This window comes from Triticum aestivum, chromosome 4D (genome assembly GCF_018294505.1).
Source record: "Triticum aestivum cultivar Chinese Spring chromosome 4D, IWGSC CS RefSeq v2.1, whole genome shotgun sequence".
In the NCBI taxonomy this organism is placed as follows: domain Eukaryota; kingdom Viridiplantae; phylum Streptophyta; class Magnoliopsida; order Poales; family Poaceae; genus Triticum; species Triticum aestivum.
Genome location: NC_057805.1, coordinates 11,858,733 through 11,883,448, shown reverse-complemented (window position 1 = coordinate 11,883,448; position 24,716 = coordinate 11,858,733). Strand labels below are relative to the sequence as shown.

The following is a 24,716-nucleotide window of genomic DNA, read 5'->3' as shown; positions in this document are numbered from 1 at the left end:
GCATAGTTGGCATCAGCATCAAGGATCTTCCATATTCTTGGATGTTTTTGTCCGGTTTAACCCGTCCTATTCATGTTCTTGGCCATGTGATTCCAAGTGTATTTGACGCATTTCCATGATGGATCTATGGATGTATGCTCACTCAGTTCTTTCATAATTTAGGATGTCTTCTCTTATGTGTGTAAGTAAAGCCATCATCAGTTAAGGTAGTCAAGAGCCCACTCATAAATAAGCAGATCTAAAAAGAGGACTATCACTACGGGTTACTACAAACTAGGCTTATGGTTCAAGCAACCATAATTATGTTTTGTTTGGTATAGGATTATGCCATTGACATCACACTCAATCAGTTCAAAATATCCCCATCCCAATCAAAATGTCATTTGAGACCTTCTCAGAAGTAATCTTTCAGCATGCCAAGCGGTGATTCCGAGAGTTTTTCAAACACACGGTGCCTCGAGTCCACCCAAATTGGATCCCTGACTGAATAATGTATCCCTTGAAGTTTAAATAATTGCAGCAAGATATTTGCCACCATCTCGCAAAAAAGTCGCAATTACCGCTTCTGGGGAGACGACACATGGGAGGCACAAAGCCACATGGGGGCATGGGCAGCTCTTCCCAGCAAACAATAAAGGAGGAAAATGTTGCTCGCAAATTTTGAAAAAGGGAGGAAAATGTTGCCAATAATAATGTGTGAAAAAGAAAGAAAGGGAGATGCAGCAAAGCAAAGGGGAGTACAACTCAGATGCATGCACGCATCAAACTCCAACCTAAGCTGCAAGCAGAAAAGGTTAACTCACATGATTTCTTTCCCAGATAGGCTAAGGGCCAACCTGGCGGCCGGCGCTTGATTGAGCAAATGATGCACCAACCAGTGATCTCCCAATGCTAATTTTCTATTACTTCTCATAGATCTATCAAGAGAAAACAGGCAAGCCGAGCCAAAGATTGTAAGGTACATCAAGATGCTAAATGGCACACAGTTCTGGAACAGCACCAACTCTACATGATTAATGCTACTAGCAAAGGCATATCTATTGGACTCTGAACTTTAACATGGACAATTTGAGAAATTGCATGGTGATGTGCTGGCCACTAGACAAAAATTTGCCTAATATGGCCATACTGATAATGTAGATTATCTCGCAAGAACTAAAAGGCATGAACCATGCGACTCTATGATATGGGAAGCATATAGGTTCCGTGTAACCTTCTGATCAACTTCAAATAAACATTTCATATGTGTGTCTGCACATGATTGGTTCACAGCTAGTTTGTGTCTGTACTTCTCCACATGTGAAGTCCAAGTAAAAGCACATGGCTACTTCAATAATGTTTGGAACAGAAATAGTTCAACAGATAGAATGAAAATTGCAGCCGATGGATGGGCATAGTCTAGAGCAGGAAATAACATGCAAAATGATGTAGTGGCTGATGGACAGGGATATGGCCAGGCCGTCGACAGAGTAACAGGCTAGACCGTAATACTTACAGTGCTTAGCAGGGAGTTGGCCAGCAGAAAACTATTGGACTTGGGAACCATCCATATTCATTTCTGAAGATGAACACTTGATTACTGTAACTGATCTCGAAATGACATGGCTTGTAGCTTGAAAGTGAAGAAACCTATCACTTTCAGAAAAGCAAAAGTACGGATGGGGACATCATGCACAATGACAACAAGACCACTTAACAAAGGATAGCAGGAATAGGAGTTCACGATCGTCGTTTCACCACCTTACAAACAAAGTAAAATCTGCTGCCTGATGTTTTAATTATGAGGAACCCTCGAAACAGATTACTTCAGAATTAATACTAAGCATCTAAGGCCAAGACACAAGCTGGACAAGCCATCTATTAATAGAACCGAAACAAGCCAACAGAATAGGGTAACACATTCCTTGCACTGCTTGTATGTAGATACTAAATACACGCAACGTTTCATTGCTTTCTCCAACTTCTTGACTTCTTAATGTTCCACAGTGCCAGACAGCACATAGGTGAACCAACTTCAACTTTATTTCTTAAGCTTGGTTTCCTTTCCATGGATCAGTCAGTACAGGTTGTCAAGGTCCCAGAGCATTTCGTTCTATCTTAAATTTGTCATCAGTCACTAGTACTTTGGCAGCAAAAAAGTTATGATACTACGATGTAGCTGACGCTGCATTCTTGAAGTACTGGCCCATATTTAAACCAAGTGGATGATTGCTCACCAAGTCAGCACACAGTCCACACATTATGTCATGCATCTTTACTTGCAGTACACATTCAATTTGTTTCCAGTTGCAGTGAGCAGGCAAAACAATGCACTAACCATTTTGCTTGCGTGAATGGGTGGCTCAGCGAAAATCCCATCTCAGTAAGAGGTTTATATACTTGGAGTGCACTGCCTTCCAAGGGAAATATATTATTTAACCAAAGTTTTAAGACAAATTTGTGGCGCTTTTTGTTTTCTTCAGAAAATACACATTCAGTGTAAGACGAGCAGTTTTACACCAGCATAAACAAATATAGAATAAGAGAAATCTACTTATCAGTTATAGACGACAAACAACGCAGGAGGAGCACGGAAGTAGTTAAATAGGATTATAATTTCCTAAAAACGATAAAATGATGGTGTTACTCCAAGGAAAAATAGGAAAAATGTGTTATTGGGTAAAACAGTCCTGGCAAACTCTACTACTCTAAATTACAAAAGCAATGGATCACAAGATATTGTATAAGGTGGCAAACATTGTCGCAGTCATATCAATTATCACAAAGGTAAAAATGTTGTATGTGCTCATAAAATTCTCTATGAAGTGGCAAAACAAGAGCCTTTAAAAATAGTGTTGTTCTGTCAAAGACCGCATCCACATGAATCGAAGTGCACTACCATCTTGGTGAATGACAGACGTGCATACATCTACTACAATAATGGAACACCGAAGTTTGCAGATGAGTCAGCATGCTCTTGTAAGTTAATAAAGCAAGTATTCGCCTGAAAGTGAAAGCCATCCTTTCTTTAAACACTGACTATTAAGGTCCAAAACAGGTTGAAGTGTCACCAAAGCAACTTCATAACGTGTCTTATTTGAAAACAACACCATGTCTGTTCAGTCATGGTCGATCACATGCAAGAGTTATTAATAAGAACCATGGAAGATGTCATTGTTGTGTAGACATATTGCCAGGAGATTCAAGTACTCAACACTAGCACATATCCATGTCGCTCCTCCACTGAGTGGCACGGGACTTCCAAGTATTATATACCCGCACATCTATTTCTTATGCATTACTCCTTGGAGTATATGGCTTGGGTAGAACATTCAGCAACAGTTGCTGGGCCCTAGTTAACAATTTTTTTTTAAATTCTCTCTATCAGGTACCATAAATCAATAGTGAAGGCAAGCCTAGGTCAGTTGGTAAATGTTCATACCAAATATTCCAAGCATCTGACATCACAATTGGCAAAATGATTCAACTGTTAGCTGATAAGCAAATTCTACTACTTCAGTTCCACAGACAAACACTTGGGCCAGACAGGTGGACATGTCAAGTGTAATGCCTCAATTATGCCGGCTACTGGGACTGGCCTTCTGATCTGGCTGAAACGGGGCACCGGGTAGAAAGATTCTTGTGGCAAGTGTAACACATTATTTATGCCGGTTACTGGGAAGGTGGGCAGCCCAGATCGTCTGGTAATTTGAAAAGCTTAGAGCCAAATTTAAAGAGAACGTTCTCTGCCCCCAGTGTTAAACAACCCTTGATTAAAGCTAATAGCTGTTGTACTCAAAGCTGGGATTTTTGGGTCAAAGATACTGCAATAGTTTATGGTTGAGATTTATTTATCATGCCGTAGTTATTTAAATACACTGGCATTGTCATGAGTCCAAGCATCGTGTGTCGCCCGCCAATTGTGGATGCGACTCCAAGGAGCAAGGGTATGCCGACTGTGGCTCTGGAGATGAGAGGGAGAGATAAACAGTATTGGGATTACACCCTCTGCTAGTTTCGTTCTCATTTGTTTCCACATACGTGATGAATGACATCTCCATTTTTTGAGAGATGGTATTCTTAACTCATAATCAACCTATCTCAAGTTCTCGACTAAATCATATCTAGCTAATCCTCCTCGTATCTCATAGAAGTGATCCTAATAAATCAATTTTAAAGGGATAGCCTGCTGGCTGTTGTGGTCTGGTGCCATGCACCTGTCTTGTGCCAAACCACACGACAGGCATGTGACTTCCAGAATATGCACTACCAGAATCGCACAGACCCATGTTTGGGCCGCATGCAAAATAGAAGTGAAATAGTTTGAACCATTTTGTCAGTCTTTGCAGTTTCATATGGGCTCATCGTTGTGTTGTGGCAGACCATTGATCAAGCCTTGCAACCAAGACTCACTGGAGGATCAGTAAAACTACAGAAATGCATGACAGCAGAAAGATCCATGAGACAACCATTGAATTTGCAGTAGGGTATGTTTCTTGTTCATTGAAAAATACATTAAACCACCTGTTCTAGTGAAATAATGTCATATCTTGCATATTCTATAATTTCTAACTAACATCTTGCGTCACACTAATGATATGTTTCTTCACTTCAAATCAGATGTCAGAAACAAAGACCAACAGAAATATATATGAACTGGACAAGCAGGTAACTTAAGGAGTTAAAATTCTGCTATATGTTTGCTGTTTGGGTTGTAACATAAATAAAAAGATACCCCCAGCAACAGAAACATTCAGAGATTCAAAAATACCTTCCATAGGAATGCTTACAAGATCACAAGCTTGGACGGTCTCTTCAGAGAGGCCATTGCCCTCACTTCCTAACACTAAGCATAGTGACTCACTCATCAGTGAATCTGCAAGCTCATTGGACAGCGTGTGGGTTCTTTCAGATCCATCACTGCTACTTTCTGGATGGCCTGCTAACATCTTCATGCCATATCTAGTTACCAAATCATGCAGATCACACCAGTTGCCAGAGACAATTGGAAGCTGCAAAGAGGCTCCACGAGCTGCACGAAGAGCCTTTTCATTGAAAGGATCACAGCAAGCCGGAAGAAGAAATACCCCATCCTGTTGGTTGGTTGTTTTACATGTTAGAAAGAATCGAAGTTCACAAAGTGAAAACTGAAAAGAACTAAATGCATTTTGCAGAAACGCAATCCCTGAATCAAAGATACATAATCAGTGCAAAACCTTCATGTTTAATTTTAAATCAGCAAAGCCTACTTGACCTACTTTTTGCCTAATGAAGCATTGACTTTAGAATATCCTTAAGGGCGGCACTAAGGGTTATACTATCACCCTCTCAAATGTCTGGAAAGTGGAAACCTAACAATTGCTTGCTTTCAGTTCTATTCACTGAAAAAAATAGCACACTATAGCGTGCTGAGGAATGGCTCGCTAAATAAATCAATGTACAATGTCTCGCACTGTGCGATATAGCACGCTAATGGCTGTTTTAAGGCCGGCGCTATTTTGCTATAGCGCACAATTTTTCCCACTGTTCTATTACACTTCATCTTGCCTTGCTGATCACATAAGTTTAAAATAGAATACCAAACATTAAAAATATAAAAATTCTCATAATAAACTTCATATACAATAACAGAAGAATATGTTATGTGAATTGCGTAAACTCCAGAAAGCATGTATAATAGCTGAAGGAGCAAATGGCATACCCATTTGAACGCACAAGCTGACCTTATCAACGTTCCAAGGTTACCCGGATCCTGCCAAGTATCAGAGTCATGACCGGCATCAGATGCACTGTACGAAATCCATCCGTGCTTATGAGATGTACTAATAACAAGCCACTTCAGAGTTCAAATAAGCAACAGCACCCTGCACTATATGTCCCATTTTCTACACAAAAAGATTGCTACTGAACAATGGCGGGGGTGTCGCTTATCTTCACCTGAATCCCATCAAGGACTAGGATCCTCTTTGGAGACTGGAACGACGCATCAAGACCAGCTCCACCCTCATCATCACCGAGGTCACAGAAATGCTTGGGCATGTGCATGACAGCAATCGCCTCGGTTGAATCAACTGACTGCATCCCGGAGATCTTCTTCATCACAGTGGCGCTGACATACACAACATTGCCACCAGAGAGCTCATGCAGTTCACCCGGGACCTCTGCACCGTCCAAGAGGAGCAAGCAATCAATGGCGGCGAGCCCAAGCCTGCAGATCTCCCTGCAGCGAACAGCGCGGAGGAGGAGCAAAGAATTAGAAATGAAAGGGCGCTCGGAAGGATCGGAGCGACGGGACGGGAGAGAAGGGTACAGGATGGGGGCGAGGCCGACGAGGACGAGCCGGCGGCAGGATCTTCGGTAGGCGGCGGAGTCCCGGAGCTTCACGCAGTGCTTCACCAGGGGGTTCGCCACGCTCGCCACCTGCTTGCGCTTTTGCCCGACCCGGAGAGAAGGCGACTTGGACGCGGCCGTCGCGGCGGCACCGGGAGCGGCGAGGCGGCGACGGTGGAAGGCGCGCACCGAGATCGTCGGGGAGTTGAACGCCGACGGCGATGGCGGCGGGACGCGCGCCAGTAGCATCCCGGCGGCCAGCGGTGGCGTGGTGTCGCTCGCTCCGCCAACTTCGCTTCGGGGGCTCAAAGCCCGCCTTATCTACTTTGCGCTCAACGTGTCATTTTTTTATTGCCAAAAATATAGTATATCTGTTTTTTTATTTGTTTTCAAACAAAGGAGGAGTAGTCGTGCTAGCCATAGTCGAGCAATGGGGTTATATGCGTTTGTTTTTGTTGGGCAAAAACTTTCGATCTATTCATCAATTGTCACATCATTAGTAGAGTAGCTGGATCGAAACCAGCATGTTAACCGCGTGAAACTAACTCGCTCTCCCTTCTAGAAAACATTTCGAGCAAGCTACTCGCGAACGATTTAGGTCATTGGCGCCACAGCCGGCCGTTGGCCTACTAGTTTCTTCGTGAAACTATATGGATAATCTTACGGGGTTCTCTTCTCTTGACTTGTTGTCCCATAGCAAAGAAGGCTAGGGTTTGCTAACCGACCGAGAGTTTCTTTTTTGGTGTTCCTTGTCGTCTCGACGGACGCTGCCTACTGGAGTTTGGCAGTCTTGATGATTTGACGAGGAGGCTTCTCTACAGACTTGTTGTCTCGTAGCAAGAATAACTAGGGTTTGCTGTCCTCCGACGGCTCCTATAGCCGAGAGCTTTTTTCCTTCGTCGTTCCTCGTTGCATCGACTGTCGGTGACAATGAAAGTCCTTTCTTGGAATTGTCGCGGCATGCTCTCAACGATGGCAATACGTGAGTTATTGGATCTTCAAGGGCGATTGAGAGCAGATGTGATCTTTTTGTTTGAATAACAGCTAAACAAAGTTAAGGCAATTGAGTTGAGGACTAAGTTAGGGTTTGATTCCCTTCATGTTATTGAAAGCGATGGCTGCTCCGGTGGCCTCGTTTTGTTTTATAATAATGAGAAGGAAGTGGTTCTGAACTGTATGACACCGAATTTTATCGATGTTCTGATTATGAAGGGGGCCATGCCAGATTGGCGATTGATCCGGGTTCTATGGTGAACCATCTTGGGCCTGACGTCATTTGTCTTGGCGCTATCTTCGGGGGCTTAAGGGAGATGCTACAGTTCCATGGGTAGTAATTAGAGATTTTAATGAAAGTCTAATGTCAAGTGAGAAGGAATGTGGGAATCCTCGGCCACCGTATATGCTTCAAGCTTTTAGTGACTATCTATTTGAATGTGGCCTAGACGGAGTTGAGTTCTTGGGAGATCAGTTTACATGGAGACATGGTGATATCTGGGAGAGACTGGATCGAGTGGTAGGGAATGAGGAATGATCAACAAAGTTTCCACATGCAGCGGTTGTTCACGAGAACCATGTGCACTCTGATCATCTGCAGCTGATGTTGGACATGGATTATTATGATGGATCTCAGTTCAGGAAATCGTCCTGCAAAAAGTTTGAGTCCCGCTGGTTACTTGAAGAAACAACAAACACAATCATTAATATGGCGTGGGAAAAAGTGAAGTTAGCTAGTATGGGACCGTCCTCAGCTGATAGGACAAAGGCGGTACATGCAAATTTGCACCAATGGGACAAAGTTGTCTTAAAAGGTCCAAAGAAGCAGGTGGGTGAATTGAAAAAGGAACTTACAAAACTTAGACGTGGGGTTTTGTCTCACGATTCCATTGCTAGGAAGAAAGAAAATCTTCTTCTATTGGAGAATATTATGGAGCAAGAGGAGATCTTTTGGCTTCAAAGAGGCAGGGCAGAATCATTGTCACATGGTGATAGAAACATGAAGTTTTTCCACAATGTGGCCATAGCAAGAAAGAAACGAAATTGTATAAAGAAGCTGCTCGATGACACGGAAGTGTGACGTCAAGGTATGGCTGAAATTAGTGGCCATGTTATTTAGTACTTTTCTGATTTATTCATAGTTGAAGTTGATGCTCCTGATCCGAATGTCTTGGCATCGGTTAAAAGAATGGTAACAAGTGACATGAATAATGCTTTGCTAGTTCCTTATTCAGCTGAAGAGGTCAAGAAGGCATTGTTCGATATTGGCAATCAAAAGGCCCCAGGACAGGATGGCTTGCACGCAATATTTTACAAGAGGTTTTGGTCCATACTTGGAGAAGATCTTGTTGATGAAGTGTTGAAGGCCGTCGGTTCAGGTACAATCCCACTGGAGTGGAATGACACTGCTATGGTTTTGATCCCAAAAATAAATTCTTCGGAGAAAGTGACTAAGTTCCGGCCTATCAGTCTATTCAATGTTGTTTATAAGGTAATCTCAAAGATGCTAGCAGCAAGGCTGAAATTACCAGACATTATTAGTCCAACGCATAGTGCTTTTGTTCCTGAGCCGTCTGATCACAGATAATGTCTTATGTGATAAAGAACATAAGAGATGGCCAGGGGCGGAGCCAGGATTTGGTCATGAGGGGGGCGAAAAGCCAACATTCACAAAAAGTCATGGAAAATCTAGATATTTTAAGGCTCACGATAGTGATGATGATAAATCATCAAAATGTATATCTAAAACTACAACGTTGTATTTCTGTTAACTTAAATTGACTCTACGACCACCGGTGTTGAACAAGTTGATAATGTGAACTTTACAACTATTTTTCCTTAACAATATAGACAATCATATAATGTCAAAAAATTCGTCTTCATTTAGATTCGAAAACATGTCTTGACTAGTTCATAGCCAGAAAAGCTTGTTTGGTTGTCGCAGTTGATATTAGAAGAGTTATGACCAACCGACCAACCATTTGAGTGTAGTATTTTTACTTGTTTACAACAGTTTGAATATAATGGCCGAGGCACTATCAGATACTTACCTAGACTTACCATCCACTATGCGTTTAGATAGGACAAATTGTTTCTAGTTTTTGGTGGATGGAAGCAAAGGCAACTTTCAATAGGAGGAAAAGAAGTGCTACTCAAATCAATTGTACAGGCTATATATACCATCTTATGCAATGCTGATTTTCAAAATTCCAAAACAGATTTGTAAAGGAATTACAGACGTGATGTCACATTATTGGTGGGGTGACGGTGACAATCAAAGGAGAATGCATTGGTTTGCGTGGTGGAAGTTGTGTGTGCCAAAGAAATAAGGTGGAATGAGATTTTGAGATATTCTTTTTTTAACTTGCTTGCGAAACAAGCTTGTAGATTAATTGATAATCTGGCTTCCCTTTGTGCTCGTGTTCTCAAAGCCAAATATTATCCAGACTATAATATTTTGAATGCAACTCTGAAAAAGAGGGCCTCATTGCCAACGGGCGTGTAGCCTAGTGGTTGCAGCGACCTCAGTAGCACCCTAGGTCCTGGGTCCGACTCCCAATGGGAGCGGATTAAAACATCCATGGACAAAATTTATGGAATAAAAGGGTTGTAGGGTTGTTGCTCTACAACACTGTTCAAGATATCTTCCGATATTCCAATAAATTGCTTACCGATGTCTGACCAATAAGATAAACTGGCCGATAAATCAGCCGATATGGTGATAAATCGGCTGATATGCCGATAAATTGGCCGATTTACCCCTTATCATGGGTCGACCGATAAGTTCTCAATAAGCGATATCCCCAACATTGCTCTATAGTAAATAGTCAAAACAAAAGAGAGCCTCATTCACATGGCAAAGTATCATGTAGGGGGTGCAAACACTAAAAAGAGGTCATATATGGAGGATTGGTGATGGTAGTCGGATCAATGTTTGGGTTGATGAATGGATCCCTAGCTCACCTACTAGGAAAGTGATCACGGCTCTCTTTTGTTTATTGCTACAATTACAGGCACATTCATTTATTGCTACAATCGGATCCTAATATTTATTGCTACAATTACAGGCACATTCATTTGGATCTAAGATTCAAGAAAATACAAAGTAACTCCTGTGACTAAGAATTACAATGAAATCTCTTGAAACACCTTCTTCGCTATATCAATCTCTATTAGAAGAAATACTCCAAAAACTTCGGTAAAGGGGTTGCAGTTGGACTGGAGCAAAGAACGATGGTCACTAGACGATGACGAAGAACGTAGAACTCTTGAAGATGCGAGGTCCCTCATCTCTCGGCGCCAAGATGGCAGACGAAGGCAAGGGGACCAAAAATTCCTTTGCGATGGCAACAAACAACCAAAGTCGGTCTACGACAACGGCAGATCATATTTCCCACAAGGGACGGGGATAGCGACCAAACACGCCCGCCCGCAAAAATGGGCCGGCCCGTTACTCCACCTCTGCATTTTTTTGTCAGTCTTCTTTCATTTTTTTCCTTTTCTTTTTTCTTTTCCCTTTTTAAAATTGGCAAAAAAGTTCGCACACTCTTTAGAAAATCATGAACAAATTTTGAATGCATGAACATTTTTGAAAATGGAGAAAAATTTAGAAAATTAACATCTTTATGAAATTAGTGAACATTTTTAAATTTGTGAACATTTTTTTAAAAATCAAGAACATTTTTTTCAAACTGGCCAACATTGTTTTGAATTTGTGGTTTTTGTAAATCATCAACATCTTTCTGAAATTAGTGAACATTTTTAAAACTCACAAAAATTATTTAATTAGTGAACCATTTTTGAACTCACAAACATTTTCTGAGTACATAATTTTTTTAAAATTCGTGAACATTTTTCAAACTCACGAACATTTGGTGAAGTCATGATTTTTTGAACTCATGAACATGTTTGGAATTCAAAAACCTTTTCTGAAACTCATGAACATGTTTTTTTTAATTCTTGAACATTGTTTTGGAATTTGCAAACATTGTTACAATCTGCGAATTCTTTTTGAATTTGGGATTTTTTTGAATTCACGAACATTTTTCGATGTCATGAACATTTTTGGAATTTATAAACATTTTGTTTCAAAAAGGGAAACCCCTAATTTGCAAATACTTAAATTCATGAACATTTTTAAAAATTCTGTACGTTTTGAAAGACTGATTTTTTTCTAAAAACAAATAAAAAAGAAAAACGCTATTAAAAAAACAGGGGCGTCCACGCCCGCAATGGGCTGAACCAAAGTGTGCAGGTGGGGTGCGCGTTTGCTGGTTGGTCCCCGCACAAGTAGGGGAATAGGCCGCTCTGTACGTTCTTCTAAAAAAAAAGGCGCTCTGTACGACAACAACTCGAAAAAGGTTGAGTCTCAGTAGACCGAGGGTTAGGCTCACCCATAAATAATTCCATCTATCTAAATTTCAGGTAAAATTACACATGCAAATGTTTCAACCATTTAGATCTTGTATTTGTTTTTAAAAACAAACATTTTTTGCCCCTGAGCAAAAGAAACAAATCTATTGTTCTAAATTGACTCTTTAGAAGCACAAAACAACGGCGCATCGGTGGCTCATTCTGGCAGCGACAATGGTCGTTCGGTGGTCCATGAACCTCGATGTAATTTTTATTATGTTTGAGGTGCTTTGTACTCCCTCTGTATTGACCTAAACACTCTTATATTTCTTTACAGAGGGAGTACTTCCGATGAATCTTTATAATAGATCTGATATTTTTCGCAAAAAAAAGTTGCTTTATACTACAAAATAGACAAAACCAGTGCTAGAAGCTCCCACGCCAGGTGGGATGTGGGAAAGGATTATACGAGGTAAACCTCACCCCTGCACATAGAGGTCGCGTCAATGCTTGCTCTATACAAAGGGTACAAATATCGTTAGAGCGCTAAACTTGGTTACTCCACTCATGCTGCAGAATGCCAGCCTTTTCGCCAAATTTACAAACATAAAGAAAAAACACGAGAGAATTTACACGTGTCCCCTTTTCAGAATGCTTTGACATTAGGTATTGGAATTAATGCTCTTTTCAACTAGCATTTTCTGTAATGGCCAATAAAATAGACTTGGAAAAATTAGACCCAGGACGTAAAAAAGAAGAAACAAATGTACAATAGACAATCATGTTATTGCACGACTGCAATGATGAATTCTAACACAAACTAAGGTGATGTTTATAATCTTTAACACCACAAAAACTCAAGTACTGTGTAGCAAATTGGGAAGACCCATCAGCATATAGACCATCCTGTACCTAGATAATGGTGACACCACACATAATAATATTATTATTACACAAAGATTATAGTGGCCAAGTTATTATTTCCAGCATTTTTTTTCAGAAGAGCAATGCAATGCAATGCACATGCACTGTTTGTTAGTTGCTCCATCTCATATCAATTATCGCTCAAACGAATGTATCTAGCACTGAAATACGTCTAGATATATCCATTTGATCAACAATTAATATGGGACAGAGGGAGTGTTTCTAAGCAATGGCCCACAACATCCGTAAGATGATATGAAACAACATAATCTACACCCACTAGTAGAAAAAAGGTCAAATGTTCAGCTCATTAGTCCCGGTTTGTATTTGAGCCGGCACTAATGTGACCATTATTGCCGATTCCAACGGCTAGGCGGGCCGCTCTCATTAGTACCGGTTCGTGCCGAACTTGTAGCACCGGTTCGTGCCACGAACCGGTACTAAAGAGAGTGGTGGCAGGATGTTGTCAGACTGGGGCCCCTCCAGCACCTTTAGTACTGGTTCTTGCCACGAACCGGTACTAAAGGTCGTCCTATATAAACTCTTCGTCCACCCGCGATCGAGCTCGCTCTGTTTTCCCCTTTCCCCTCTCCTCTCTGTTCTTCCCCTCTACCTCGAGCTCATCACACATTTTGCCCAAATTTTGTCAAGATTTGAAGGCCCCCATCCATTCAAGTGATCACAAAGCTAAACAACTTTGTCCTTTCATCTCTCATTGCTAGATTAGCTCTTGCAATGCTTTATATAGTCATTAATTTTGCGGGTTTTAGTAATTTGGGAGGAATTATATGTGGTAGTTTATTTGATTTATATGCAATTTGAGCTCAAAATAACTCTTAGTTTGCATATGTAGGTGTGGTTTACTTAGTGCCTTCCCGTCTCTGTCCTAACCACCGTCGATCGTCCGCACCGTCCTGTCGCCGGCACTACCTTGTGGTGAGCCTCTTGTTCTTATCTTTTTTATATAAAAAAAATCATGTTTGTGTGATTTAGATATATAATTACTTGTATAATTATCTTACCCGTACATTGTTTGTTATACGTAGTGCCATGGTTTTGATATCCGTCCCCGTCGGCCCTCATCCGTGTTATGATTCGGATATGGTATATTCTCTTTTAAAACTATTTGTTGCATTTCGTGTTCATGACAAATTATGCCCATCAAGTTGACATAGATATTTTTATCTAGGACATATGTGAACCGGAAATTCCAACCGACCCTATTGTCGAGAGGTTAAATTTAATTGAAAGAGAAAACGAGTATTGAAAGAAAAATTGAAAAGAATTGAGGGGGAGAAGATGGAATTGGAGTTGCATGTTGCCGATGTCGTCGATGATCACAAGATCAAGATGGAGAAAATGCGCTTGAAGATTAGAAAGATTAGAAAATATGCCATTGATAGTGAGGCTTGGTATCATTATGCTGTTGGATCAATTATTACCTTAGTTGCGATCTTGATCGCATTTGTTGTTGCATTTAAATGCTTTAGCTAGAGAGTTATTTGTATGTTGCATTTAAGTGTTGTATGAACTTTATGTATGAACTTGTATTAATTTGGTCTTTTCGGTGTTGTGTAATGAAGATGAGCCGGCAATGGATGTACGATGACCGATGCTCTCCCTAGTTCATTAATGACGTGCATACTTTTCTGATTGCGGCTGAGGCAAACAAGCGGGCGGATGGTTTTATGCCTTGTCCATGTGCTGGCTGTAAGAATGATCGGAATTACTCTAAGTTGAAAATCATTCACATCCACCTGTTTGAGTCCGGTTTCATGTCCCACTATAATGTTTGGACCAAGCACGGAGAAAGAGGGGTTATGATGGAAGACAATGAAGAAGAAGAGGACGACGAAAGCTATCCTGGCCATGGGTTCCCTGAATACGATGGTACAACAATGGGGGAAGAAGCTGAGCCGGCAATGCGGGAAGAAGCTGAAGAAGAGGCATCAGATGAGCCCACTGATGATCTAGGTCGGGCCATTGCCGATGCAAAGAGAAACCGCGCAAGTGAAAAGGAGAAGAAGTTGCAGCGCATGTTAGAGGATCACAAGAAATTGTTGTCCCCGAATTGTGAAGCTGACAAGAAAAAGTTGGGCACCACACTGGAATTGCTGCAATGGAAGGCAGAGAATGGTGTATCTGACAAGGGATTTGGAAAGTTGCTGGTAATGATAAAGAATATGCTTCCAAAGGACAACGAATTGCCCGAGAGTACGTACAAAGCAAAGAAGGATGTCTGCCCTCTAGGGTTAGAGGTGCAGAAGATACATGCATGCCCTAATGACTGCATCCTCTACCACGGTGAGTACTAGGATTTGAATGCGTGCCCGGTATGCGGTGCATTGCGCTATAAGATCAGCCGCGATGACCCTGGTGATGTCGAGGGCGAGCGCCCCAGGAAGAAGATTCCTGCCAAGGTGATGTGGTATGCTCCTATAATACCACGACTGAAACGTTTGTTCCAAAACAAAGAGCATGCCAAGGCGATGCGATGGCACAGAGAAGACCGTAAGAAAGACGGAAAGTTGAGAGTACCCGCTGACGGGTCGCAGTGGAGAAAAATTGAGAGAAACTACAGGGAGGAGTTTGCAGGTGACGCAAGGAACGTATGGTTTAGTCTAAGCGCAGATGGCATTAATCCTTTTGGGGAGCAGAGTAGCAACCATAGCACCTGGCCCGCGACTCTACGTTTGTATAACCTTCCTCCTTGGTTGTGCATGAAGCGGAAGTTCATTATGATGTCAATGCTCATCCAAGGCCCTAAGAAACCCGACAACGACATTGATGTGTACCTAAGGCCATTAGTTGAAGAACTCTTTGATGACCCACAAGTATAGGGGATCTATCGTAGCCCTTTCGATAAGTAAGAGTGTCGAACCCAACGAGGAGCAGAAGGAAATGATAAGCGGTTTTCAGCAAGGTATTCTCTGCAAGCACTGGAATTATAGGTAACAGATAGTTTTGTGATAAGATAATTAGTAACGAGCAACAAGTAACAAAAGTAAATAAAGTGCAGCAAGGTGGCCCAATCTTTTTTGTAGCAAAGGACAAGCCTGGACAAACTCTTATATGAAGGAAAACGCTCCCGAGGACACATGGGAGTTATTGTCAAGCTAGTTTTCATCACGTTCATATGATTCGCGTTCGGTACTTTGATAATTTGATATGTGGGTGGAACGGTGCTTGGGTGCTGTCCTTACTTGGACAAGCATCCCACTTATGATTAACCCCTATTGCAAGCATCCGCAACTACAAAAGAAGTATTAAGGTAAACCTAACCATAGCATGAAACATATGGATCCAAATCAGCCCCTTACGAAGCAACGCATAAACTAGGGTTTAAGCTTCTATCACTCTAGCAACCCATCATCTACTTATTACTTCCAAATGCCTTCCTCTAGGCCCAAACAATGGTGAAGTGTCATGTAGTCGACGTTCACATAACACCACTAGAGGAGAGACAACATACATCTCATCAAAATATCGAACGAATACCAAATTCACATGACTACTAATAGCAAGACTTCTCCCATGTCCTCAGGAACAAACGTAACTACTCACAAAGCATATTCATGTACATAATCAGAGGAGTATTAATATGCATAAATGATCTGAACATATGATCTTCCACCAAATAAACCAACTAGCATCAACTACAAGGACTAATCAACACTACTAGTAACCTATAGGTACCAATCCCAGACTTAGAGACAAGAATTGGATACAAGAGAAGAACTAGGGTTTGAGAGGAGATGGTGCTGGTGAAGATGTTGATGGAGATTGGCCCCCTCCCGATGAGAGGAACGTTGGTGATGATTTCCCCCTCCCGGAGGGAAGTGTTCCCGGCAGAACAGCTCTGCCGGAGCCCTAGATTAGTTCCGCCAAGGTTGCTTCTCGTGGCGGCGGAGTCTCCTCCCGAAAGCTTGCTTATGATTTTTCTTCGGACGAAAGACTTCATATAGCAGAAGATGGGCACCGGAGGGCCAACAGGGGGCCCACGAGGCAGGGGGCGCGCCCCCACCCTCATGGACAGGGTGTGGGCCCCCTCTGATATTTCTTTCGCTCAGTATTTTTTTATTATTTCCAAAAATAACTTCCGTGGAGTTTCAGGACTTTTGGAGTTGTGCAGAATAGGTCTCTAATATTTGCTCCTTTTCCAGCCCAGAATTCCAGCTGCCGGCATTCTCCCTCCTTATGTAAACCTTGTAAAATAAGAGAGAATAGGCATAAGTATTGTGACATAATGTGTAATAACAGCCCATAATGCAATAAATATCGATATAAAAGCATGATGCAAAATGGACGTATCAACTCCCCCAAGCTTAGACCTCGTTTGTCCTCAAGCGGAAGCCAATAACGATAAATATGTCCACATGTTTAGAGGTAGAGGTGTCGATAAAATAAAATACGGACATGAGGGCATCATGATTAATCTTATAACATCAACATATATGGATATTGTCATATGATTTCTTATGCTCAAGTAATAATTTATTCACAATGCAAAGTATGAATCAGAAACGTCATTGAGAACTAACAAACTATGATCTCAGTCATTGAGGCAATTGCAATTTATCATAACATCAGAAAGAGTCTATGTCAGAGCTTTTTAGCAAGTCCACATACTCAACTATCATTTAGTCTTTCACAATTGCTAACACTCACGCAATACTTGTGGTTATGGAGTTTTAATCGGACACAGAGAAAGATAGGGGCTTATAGTTTCGCCTCCCAACCTTTTACCTCAAGGGTAATGTCAACAATAATAGTTCATGCTAACTTACATCCAATTAGATATATGTATCAGGATTTTTCCAACACACTGTGCTTGCCAAAGGATAAAATGTAAAAAGGAAAGGTGAAGATCACCATGACTCTTGCATAAGGTAGAAGATAAAAGTAAAAGATAGGCCCTTCGCAGAGGGAAGTGATAACCCACAAGTATAGGGGATCGCAACAGTTTTCGATGGTAGAGTATTCAACCCAAATTTATTGATTCGACACAAGGGGAGCCAAAGAATATTCTCAAGTATTAGCAGTTGAGTTGTCAATTCAACCACACCTAGATAACTTAGTATCTGTAGCAAAGTATTTAGTAGCAAAGCAGTATGGAAGTAACGGTGACGGTGGCAAAAGTAATATTTTTGGGTTTTGTAGTAATTGTAACAGTAGCAACGGAAAAGTAAATAAGCGAAGAACAATATATGAAAAGCTCGTAGGCATTGGATCGGTGATGGAGAATTATGCCGGATGCGGTTCATCATGTAACAGTCATAACATAGGGTGACACAGAACTAGCTCCAATTCATCAATGTAATGTAGGCATGTATTCCGAATATAGTCATACGTGCTTATGGAAAAGAACTTGCATGACATCTTTTGTCCTACCCTCCCGTGGCAGCGGGGTCCTAACGGAAACTAAGGGATATTAAGGCCTCCTTTTAATAGAGTACCGGACCAAAGCATTAACACATAGTGAATACATGAACTCCTCAAACTACGGTCATCACCGGGAGTGGTCCCGATTATTGTCACTTCGGGGTTGCCGGATCATAACACATAGTAGGTGACTATAGACTTGCAAGATAGGATCAAGAACTCACATATATTCATGAAAACATAATAGGTTCAGATCTGAAATCATGGCACTCGGGCCCTAGTGACAAGCATTAAGCATAGCAAAGTCATAGCAACATCAATCTCAGAACATAGTGGATACTAGGGATCAAACCCTAACAAAACTAACTCGATTACATGATAAATCTCATCCAACCCATCACCGTCCAGCAAGCCTACGATGGAATTACTCATGCACGGCGGTGAGCATCATGAAATTGGTGATGGAGGATGGTTGATGATGACGACGGCGACGGATTCCCCTCTCCGGAGCCTCGAACGGACTCCAGATCAGCCCTCCCGAGAGAGTTTAGGGCTTGGCGGCGGCTCCGTATCGTAAAACGTGATGAATCCTCCTCTCCTATTTTTTTCTCCCCGAACACGAATATATGGAGTTGGAGTTGAGGTCGGTGGAGCGTCAGGGGGCCCACGAGGCAGGGGCGCGCCCAGGGGGGCAGGCGCCCCCCCCCTCGTGGATAGGTGGAGGCCCCCCTGACGTGGATTCTTCTTCCAGTATTTTTTATATTTTCCAAAAATAAGTTCCGTGGAGTTTCAGGGTCATTCCGAGAACTTTTGTTTCTGCACATAAATAACACCATGGCAATTCTGCTGAAAACAGCGTCAGTCCGGGTTAGTTCCATTCAAATCATGCAAGTTAGAGTCCAAAACAAGGGCAAAAGTGTTTGGAAAAGTAGATACGACGGAGACGTATCAACTCCCCCAAGCTTAAACCTTTGCTTGTCCTCAAGCAATTCAGTTGATAAACTGAAAGTGATAAAGAAAAACTTTTACAAACTCTATTTGCTCTTGTTGTTGTAAATATGTAAAGCCAGCATTCAAGTTTTCAGCAAAGATTATGACTAACCACATTCACAATAACTCTTAGGTCTCATGTTTACTCATATCAATGGCATAATCAACTAGCGAGCAATAATAATAAATCTCGGATGACAACACTTTCTCAAAACAATCATAATATGATATAACAAGATGGTATCTCGCTAGCCCTTTCTGAGACCGCAAAACATAAATGCAGAGCACCTTTAAAGATCAAGGACTGACTAAACATTGTAATTCATGGTAAAAGAGATCCAGTCATAGTCATACCCAATATAAATTAATAGTAATGAATGCAAATGACAGCAGTGCTCTCCAGCTGGTGCTTTTTAATAAGAGGGTGATGACTCAACATGAAAGTAAATAGATAGGCCCTTCGCAGAGGGAAGCAGGGATTTGTAGAGGTGCCAGAGCTCGATTTTAAAGCAGAGATAAATAATATTTTGAGCGGCATACTTTCATTGTCAACATAACAACCAAGAGATGGCGATATCTTCCATGCTACACACATTATAGGCGGTTCCCAAACAGAATGGTAAAGTTTATACTCCCCCTCCACCAACAAGCATCAATCCATGGCTTGCTCGAAACAACGAGTGCCTCCAACTAACAACAGTCCCAGGGGGAGTTTTGTTTGCAATTATTTTGATTTGATTTGCACAAAGCATGGGACTGGGCATCCCGATGACCAGCCATTTTCTCGTGAGTGAGGAGCGGAGTCCACTCCTCTTGAGAATAACCCGCCTAACATGGAAGATAAGGACATCCCTAGTTGATACATGAGCTATTCGAGCATACAAAACAGAATTTCATTTGAAGGTTTAGAGTTTGGCACATACAAATTTACTTGGAACGGCAGGTAGATACCGCATATAGGAAGGTATAGTGGACTCATATGGCATAACTTTGGGGTTTAAGGAATTGGATGCACAAGCAGTATTCCCGCTTAGTACAAGTGAAGGCTAGCAAAAGACTGGGAAGCGACCAACTAGAGAGCGACAACAGTCATGAACATGCATTAAAATTAATAAACATTGAGTGCAAGCATGAGTAGGATATAATCCACCATGAACATAAATATCGTGAAGGCTATGTTGATTTGTTTCAACTACATGTGTGAACATGTGCCAAGTCGAGTCACTTAAATCATTCAAAGGAGGATACCACCCCACTATACCACATCACAACCATTTTAATAGCATGTTGGCACGCAAGGTAAACCATTATAACTCATAGCTAATCAAGCATGGCATAAGCAACTATGATCTCTAATTGTCATTGCAAACATGTTTATTCATAATAGGCTGAATCAGGAACGATGAACTAATCATATTTACAAAAACAAGAGAGGTCGAGTTCATACCAGCTTCTCTCATCTCAATCAGTCCATCATATATCGTCATAATTGCCTTTCACTTGCACGACCGAACGATGTGAAAATAATAAGAGTGCACGTGCATTGGACTAAGCTGGAATCTGCGAGCATTCAATAAACAGGAGAAGACAAGGCAATATGGGCTCTTGGTTAAATCAACAATAATGCATATAAGAGCCACTTCAACAATTTAATCATGGTCTTCTCCTATCGACCCCCAAAGAAAAGAAAAGAAATAAAACTATTTACACGGGAAAGCTCCCAACAAGCAAAAGAAGAACAGGAAATATTTTTGGGTTTTCTTTTTAATTATTACTACTACAGCAAGAAAAGTAAACTAACTAAAAGCTACACTAATTTTTTTTGTTTTTCTTAAGGTTTATTAAACACACAAGAAGAAAGCAAGAAAAAGGAAAATAAACTAGCATGGATATTACAGAGAAAGAGTATGAGCACCGACATCTAGCAATGAGTGTGTGGACATGAATGTAATGTCGGTGAGAAATACGTACTCCCCCAAGCTTAGGCTTTTGGCCTAAGTTGGTTCATTGCCACGGATGGCCTGGCGGATATCCAAAGTTATAGTTGGGGTCGTACTGAGATGCAACGGTCATTGCATCGTGTGCTGCAGCTTGGAGGCGAGCTATCTCAGCCCTCCTCCTATACTCCTCCGCCTCCTCTCTGGTTATGTAATGTCTCCCTTTTTCCTGAAAGTCAAAGAGAGTAGGGGCAGGAAGAACAATATTGACAGCGTGACGCCTGTCAAAGATTAGTCTGTACTGGAGAGGTGGTTCATTCCTCTCGACAACCTGATGATGAACCATAGCATTAAAGTCTAGATAAGTAGGAGGCAGTTCAATATCATCATCACGTATGGTTACACCAAGGAAATCAGCTAAGCGGGTTGCATAAATTCCACCAAAGAAATCTCCATTAAATCCATTGTGATGCAACCTACGCGCAACAATGGCTCCCAAATTATAAGATTTGTCTCCTAACACAGCACTCCTAAGAATACTGAGGTCAGGGACACACATATGACATGCTTCATCTTTACCATTTATGCACCTACCTATGAAGAGAGCAAAATAATGTATAACAGGAAAATGAATACTCCCTATTGTAGCTTGTGTTATGTCTCTAGATTCCCCCACAGTTATACTAGCAAGAAATTTTCTAAATTCATATTTGCGAGGTTCACTAGTACTACCCCATTGTGGAAGTTTGCAAGCATTGGTAAAATCCTCTAAGTCCATAGTATAAGATTTTTCATAAAGATCAAATAGGACAGTTTGAGAATTGCGTGAAGATGAAAATTCAAACCTCCTCACAAAGGAACTAGTGAGATAGTGGTACTGGCGGCACTTTTCCTCCTCGAAGCTCACAAGATCAGTGTTACGCAAATATGCGTTAAATTCTTCCTTGATTCCCACTCGATCCATAAAGTCTTCTGAAGGCCATTCACAAGGCCGCACTGGAGCGTTCCTTGGTGGCTCATCATCGACATCACGCATTGCGAGCCTGGGTCCTTGCTTCCTTGAAGGACCACCTTGGTACATTTTCCTAAGCATATTTCTTCCTCTGAAAAATTTCTGAAATTTTTAGTAACTTCAAATAAAAGTGAACCAAGCTCAACAAAATTGATAGCAACTACTCCTACAAGTGCCTAGAGCCCATATCATGCATTAGAACTACTTGGAACCATATAAATTTGACATGCAAGCTCAAGAACATGGTCACCTAGGCAGCACAAATTTGCAATTAATAAAGCACTAGAACAAAAAGTAATTGGACCAATGGAGGAGTCACATACCAAGGAACAATCTCCCCAAGCAGTTTTGTGAGGGGTGCTTTGAGCAAGGAGATCGAAAATCGCAGCAAAATGAGCTAGAACTCGTGCTTGAGCTGGATGGTGATTTTTTTGGGAGGAAGAAGAAGTGTGTGGGTGCAGGAATAAGTTGAGGGGAGCCACCGTGGGCCCACGAGGCAGGGGGCGCGCCCTGGACCCTCGTGGCCAGGTGCTTGCTCCCCCTGCTGTGTTCTCAGTGCCAGATATTCTCAAATATTCCAGAAAAAGTCATATTCCATTTTCAGGGCATTTGGAGAACTTTTATTTTCGGGGTATTTTTATATTGCACGGATAATTCAGAAAACTGACAGGAAAATACTATTTTTGCTTTATTTCAACTAAATAACAGAAAGTAAAAGGAGGGTACAGAAGGTTGTGCTTTCTAACTTCATCCATCTCATGCTCATCAAAAGAAATCCATTAACAAGGTTGATCAAGTCTTGTTAACAAACTCATTCCGAATAACATGGAACCGGAGAAATTTCGAATAACACTATGTTACCTCAACGGGGATATGCACATCCCCAATAACAAGAATATCATATTTCTTCTTGACAGTAGGAAGAGGAAATTCAAAACCTCCAAAAATAATCGAAGGAATTTTTCCAATAGAATTGGTACTGTGGACTTGAGGTTGTTTCCTCGGAAAGTGTACCGTATGCTCATTACCATTAACATGAAAAGTGACATTGCCTTTGTTGCAATCAATAACAGCCCCTGCAGTATTCAAAAAAGGTCTTCCAAGAATAATAGACATACTATCGTCCTCGGGAATATCAAGAATAACAAAGTCCGTTAAAATAGTAACGTTTGCAACCACAACAGGCACATCCTCACAAATACCGACAGGTATAGCAGTTGATTTATCAGCCATTTGCAAAGATATTTCAGTAGGTGTCAACTTATTCAAATCAAGTCTACGATATAAAGAGATAGGCATAACACTAACACTGGCTCCAAGATCACATAAAGCACTTTTAACATAGTTTCTTTTAATGGAGCATGGTATAGTGGGTACTCCTGGATCTCCTAGTTTCTTTGGTATTCCACCCTTAAAAGTATAATTAGCAAGCATGGTGGAAATTTCAGCTTCCGGTATCTTTCTTTTATTAGTGACAATTTCTTTCATATACTTAGCATAAGGATTCATTTTGAGCATATCAGTTAAACGCATACGCAAAAAGATAGGTCTAATCATTTCAGCAAAGCGCTCAAAATCCTCATCATCCTTTTTCTTGGATGGTTTGGGAGGAAAAGGCATGGGTTTCTGAACCCAAGGTTCTCTTTCTTTACCGTGTTTCCTAGCAACAAAGTCTCTCTTATCATAACGTTGATTCTTTGATTGTGGGTTATCAAGATCAACAGCAGGTTCAATTTCTACATCATTATCATTACTAGGTTGAGCATCATCATGAACATCTTCATTAATATTTTCACTAGGTTCATGTTCATTACCAGATTGTGTTTCAGCATCAGAAATAGAAATATCATTTGGATTCTCAGGTGTTTCAGCAATAGGTTCACTAGAAGCATGCAAAGTCCTATCATTTTTCTTTTTCTTCTTTTTAGAAGGACTAGGTGCATCTATATTATTTCTCTGAGAATCTTGCTCAATTCTCTTAGGGTGGCCTTCAGGATACAAAGGTTCCTGAGTCATTTTACCAGTTCTAGTAGCCACTCTAACAGCATAATCATTATTCTTACTATTTAATTCATTAAGCAAATCATTTTGAGCTTTAAGTACTTGTTCTACTTGAGTGGTAACCATAGAAGCATGTTTACTAATGAGTTTAAGTTCACCTTTAACTCTAGACATATAATCACCCAAGTGTTCAATCATATAAGCATTTTGTTTTAATTGTCTACCAAAATAAGCATTAAAATCTTCTTGCTTAACCATAAAGTTATCAAATTCATCCAAACATTGGCTGGCAAACTTAGTAGGAGGGATTTCAGCTTTATCATATCTATAGAGAGAATTTACCTTTCTACCTGTGTCGGGTTATCAAGACCATGTGTTTCTTCAACAGGTGAAGGATTAAGATCATATGTTTCTTCAACAGGCGGTAAATTAAGACCATGTATTTCTTCAATAGGAGGTAAATTCTTAACATCTTCAGCTTTAATACCTTTTTCTTTCATAGATTTCTTTGCCTCTTGCATATCTTCAGGACTGAGAAATAGAACACCTCTCTTCTTCGGAGTTGGTTTAGGAATAGGCTCAGGAGTTGGCTCAGGAAGTGTCCAATTATTTTCATTGGTCAACATATTATTCAATAGAATTTCAGCTTCATCCGGTGTTCTTTCCCTGAAAACAGAACCAACACAACTATCCAGGTAGTCTCTGGAAGCATCGGTTAGTCCATTATAAAAGATATCAAGTATTTCATTTTTCTTAAGAGGATGATCCGGCAAAGCATTAAGTAATTGGAGAAGCCTCCCCCAAGCTTGTGGGAG

At 41.0% G+C, this 24,716-nt stretch overlaps 1 protein-coding gene across 1 annotated transcript; it reads right to left on the bottom strand.

Moving 5' to 3' along the window:
- Nucleotides 1-4,642: 4,642 nt before the first annotated feature.
- On the bottom strand, nucleotides 4,643-6,656 carry LOC123095711 (uncharacterized tRNA/rRNA methyltransferase YsgA). The gene is made up of 4 exons (XM_044517264.1): nucleotides 6,290-6,656; nucleotides 5,917-6,199; nucleotides 5,681-5,731; nucleotides 4,643-5,072 (listed from the first exon to the last, which is right to left on the bottom strand). Exons 1-4 carry the CDS (start codon nucleotides 6,556-6,558, stop codon nucleotides 4,653-4,655), a joined length of 1,023 nt encoding a protein of 340 aa, XP_044373199.1. The 5' UTR covers nucleotides 6,559-6,656; the 3' UTR covers nucleotides 4,643-4,652.
- Between the last annotated feature and the right edge of the window lie 18,060 nt (nucleotides 6,657-24,716).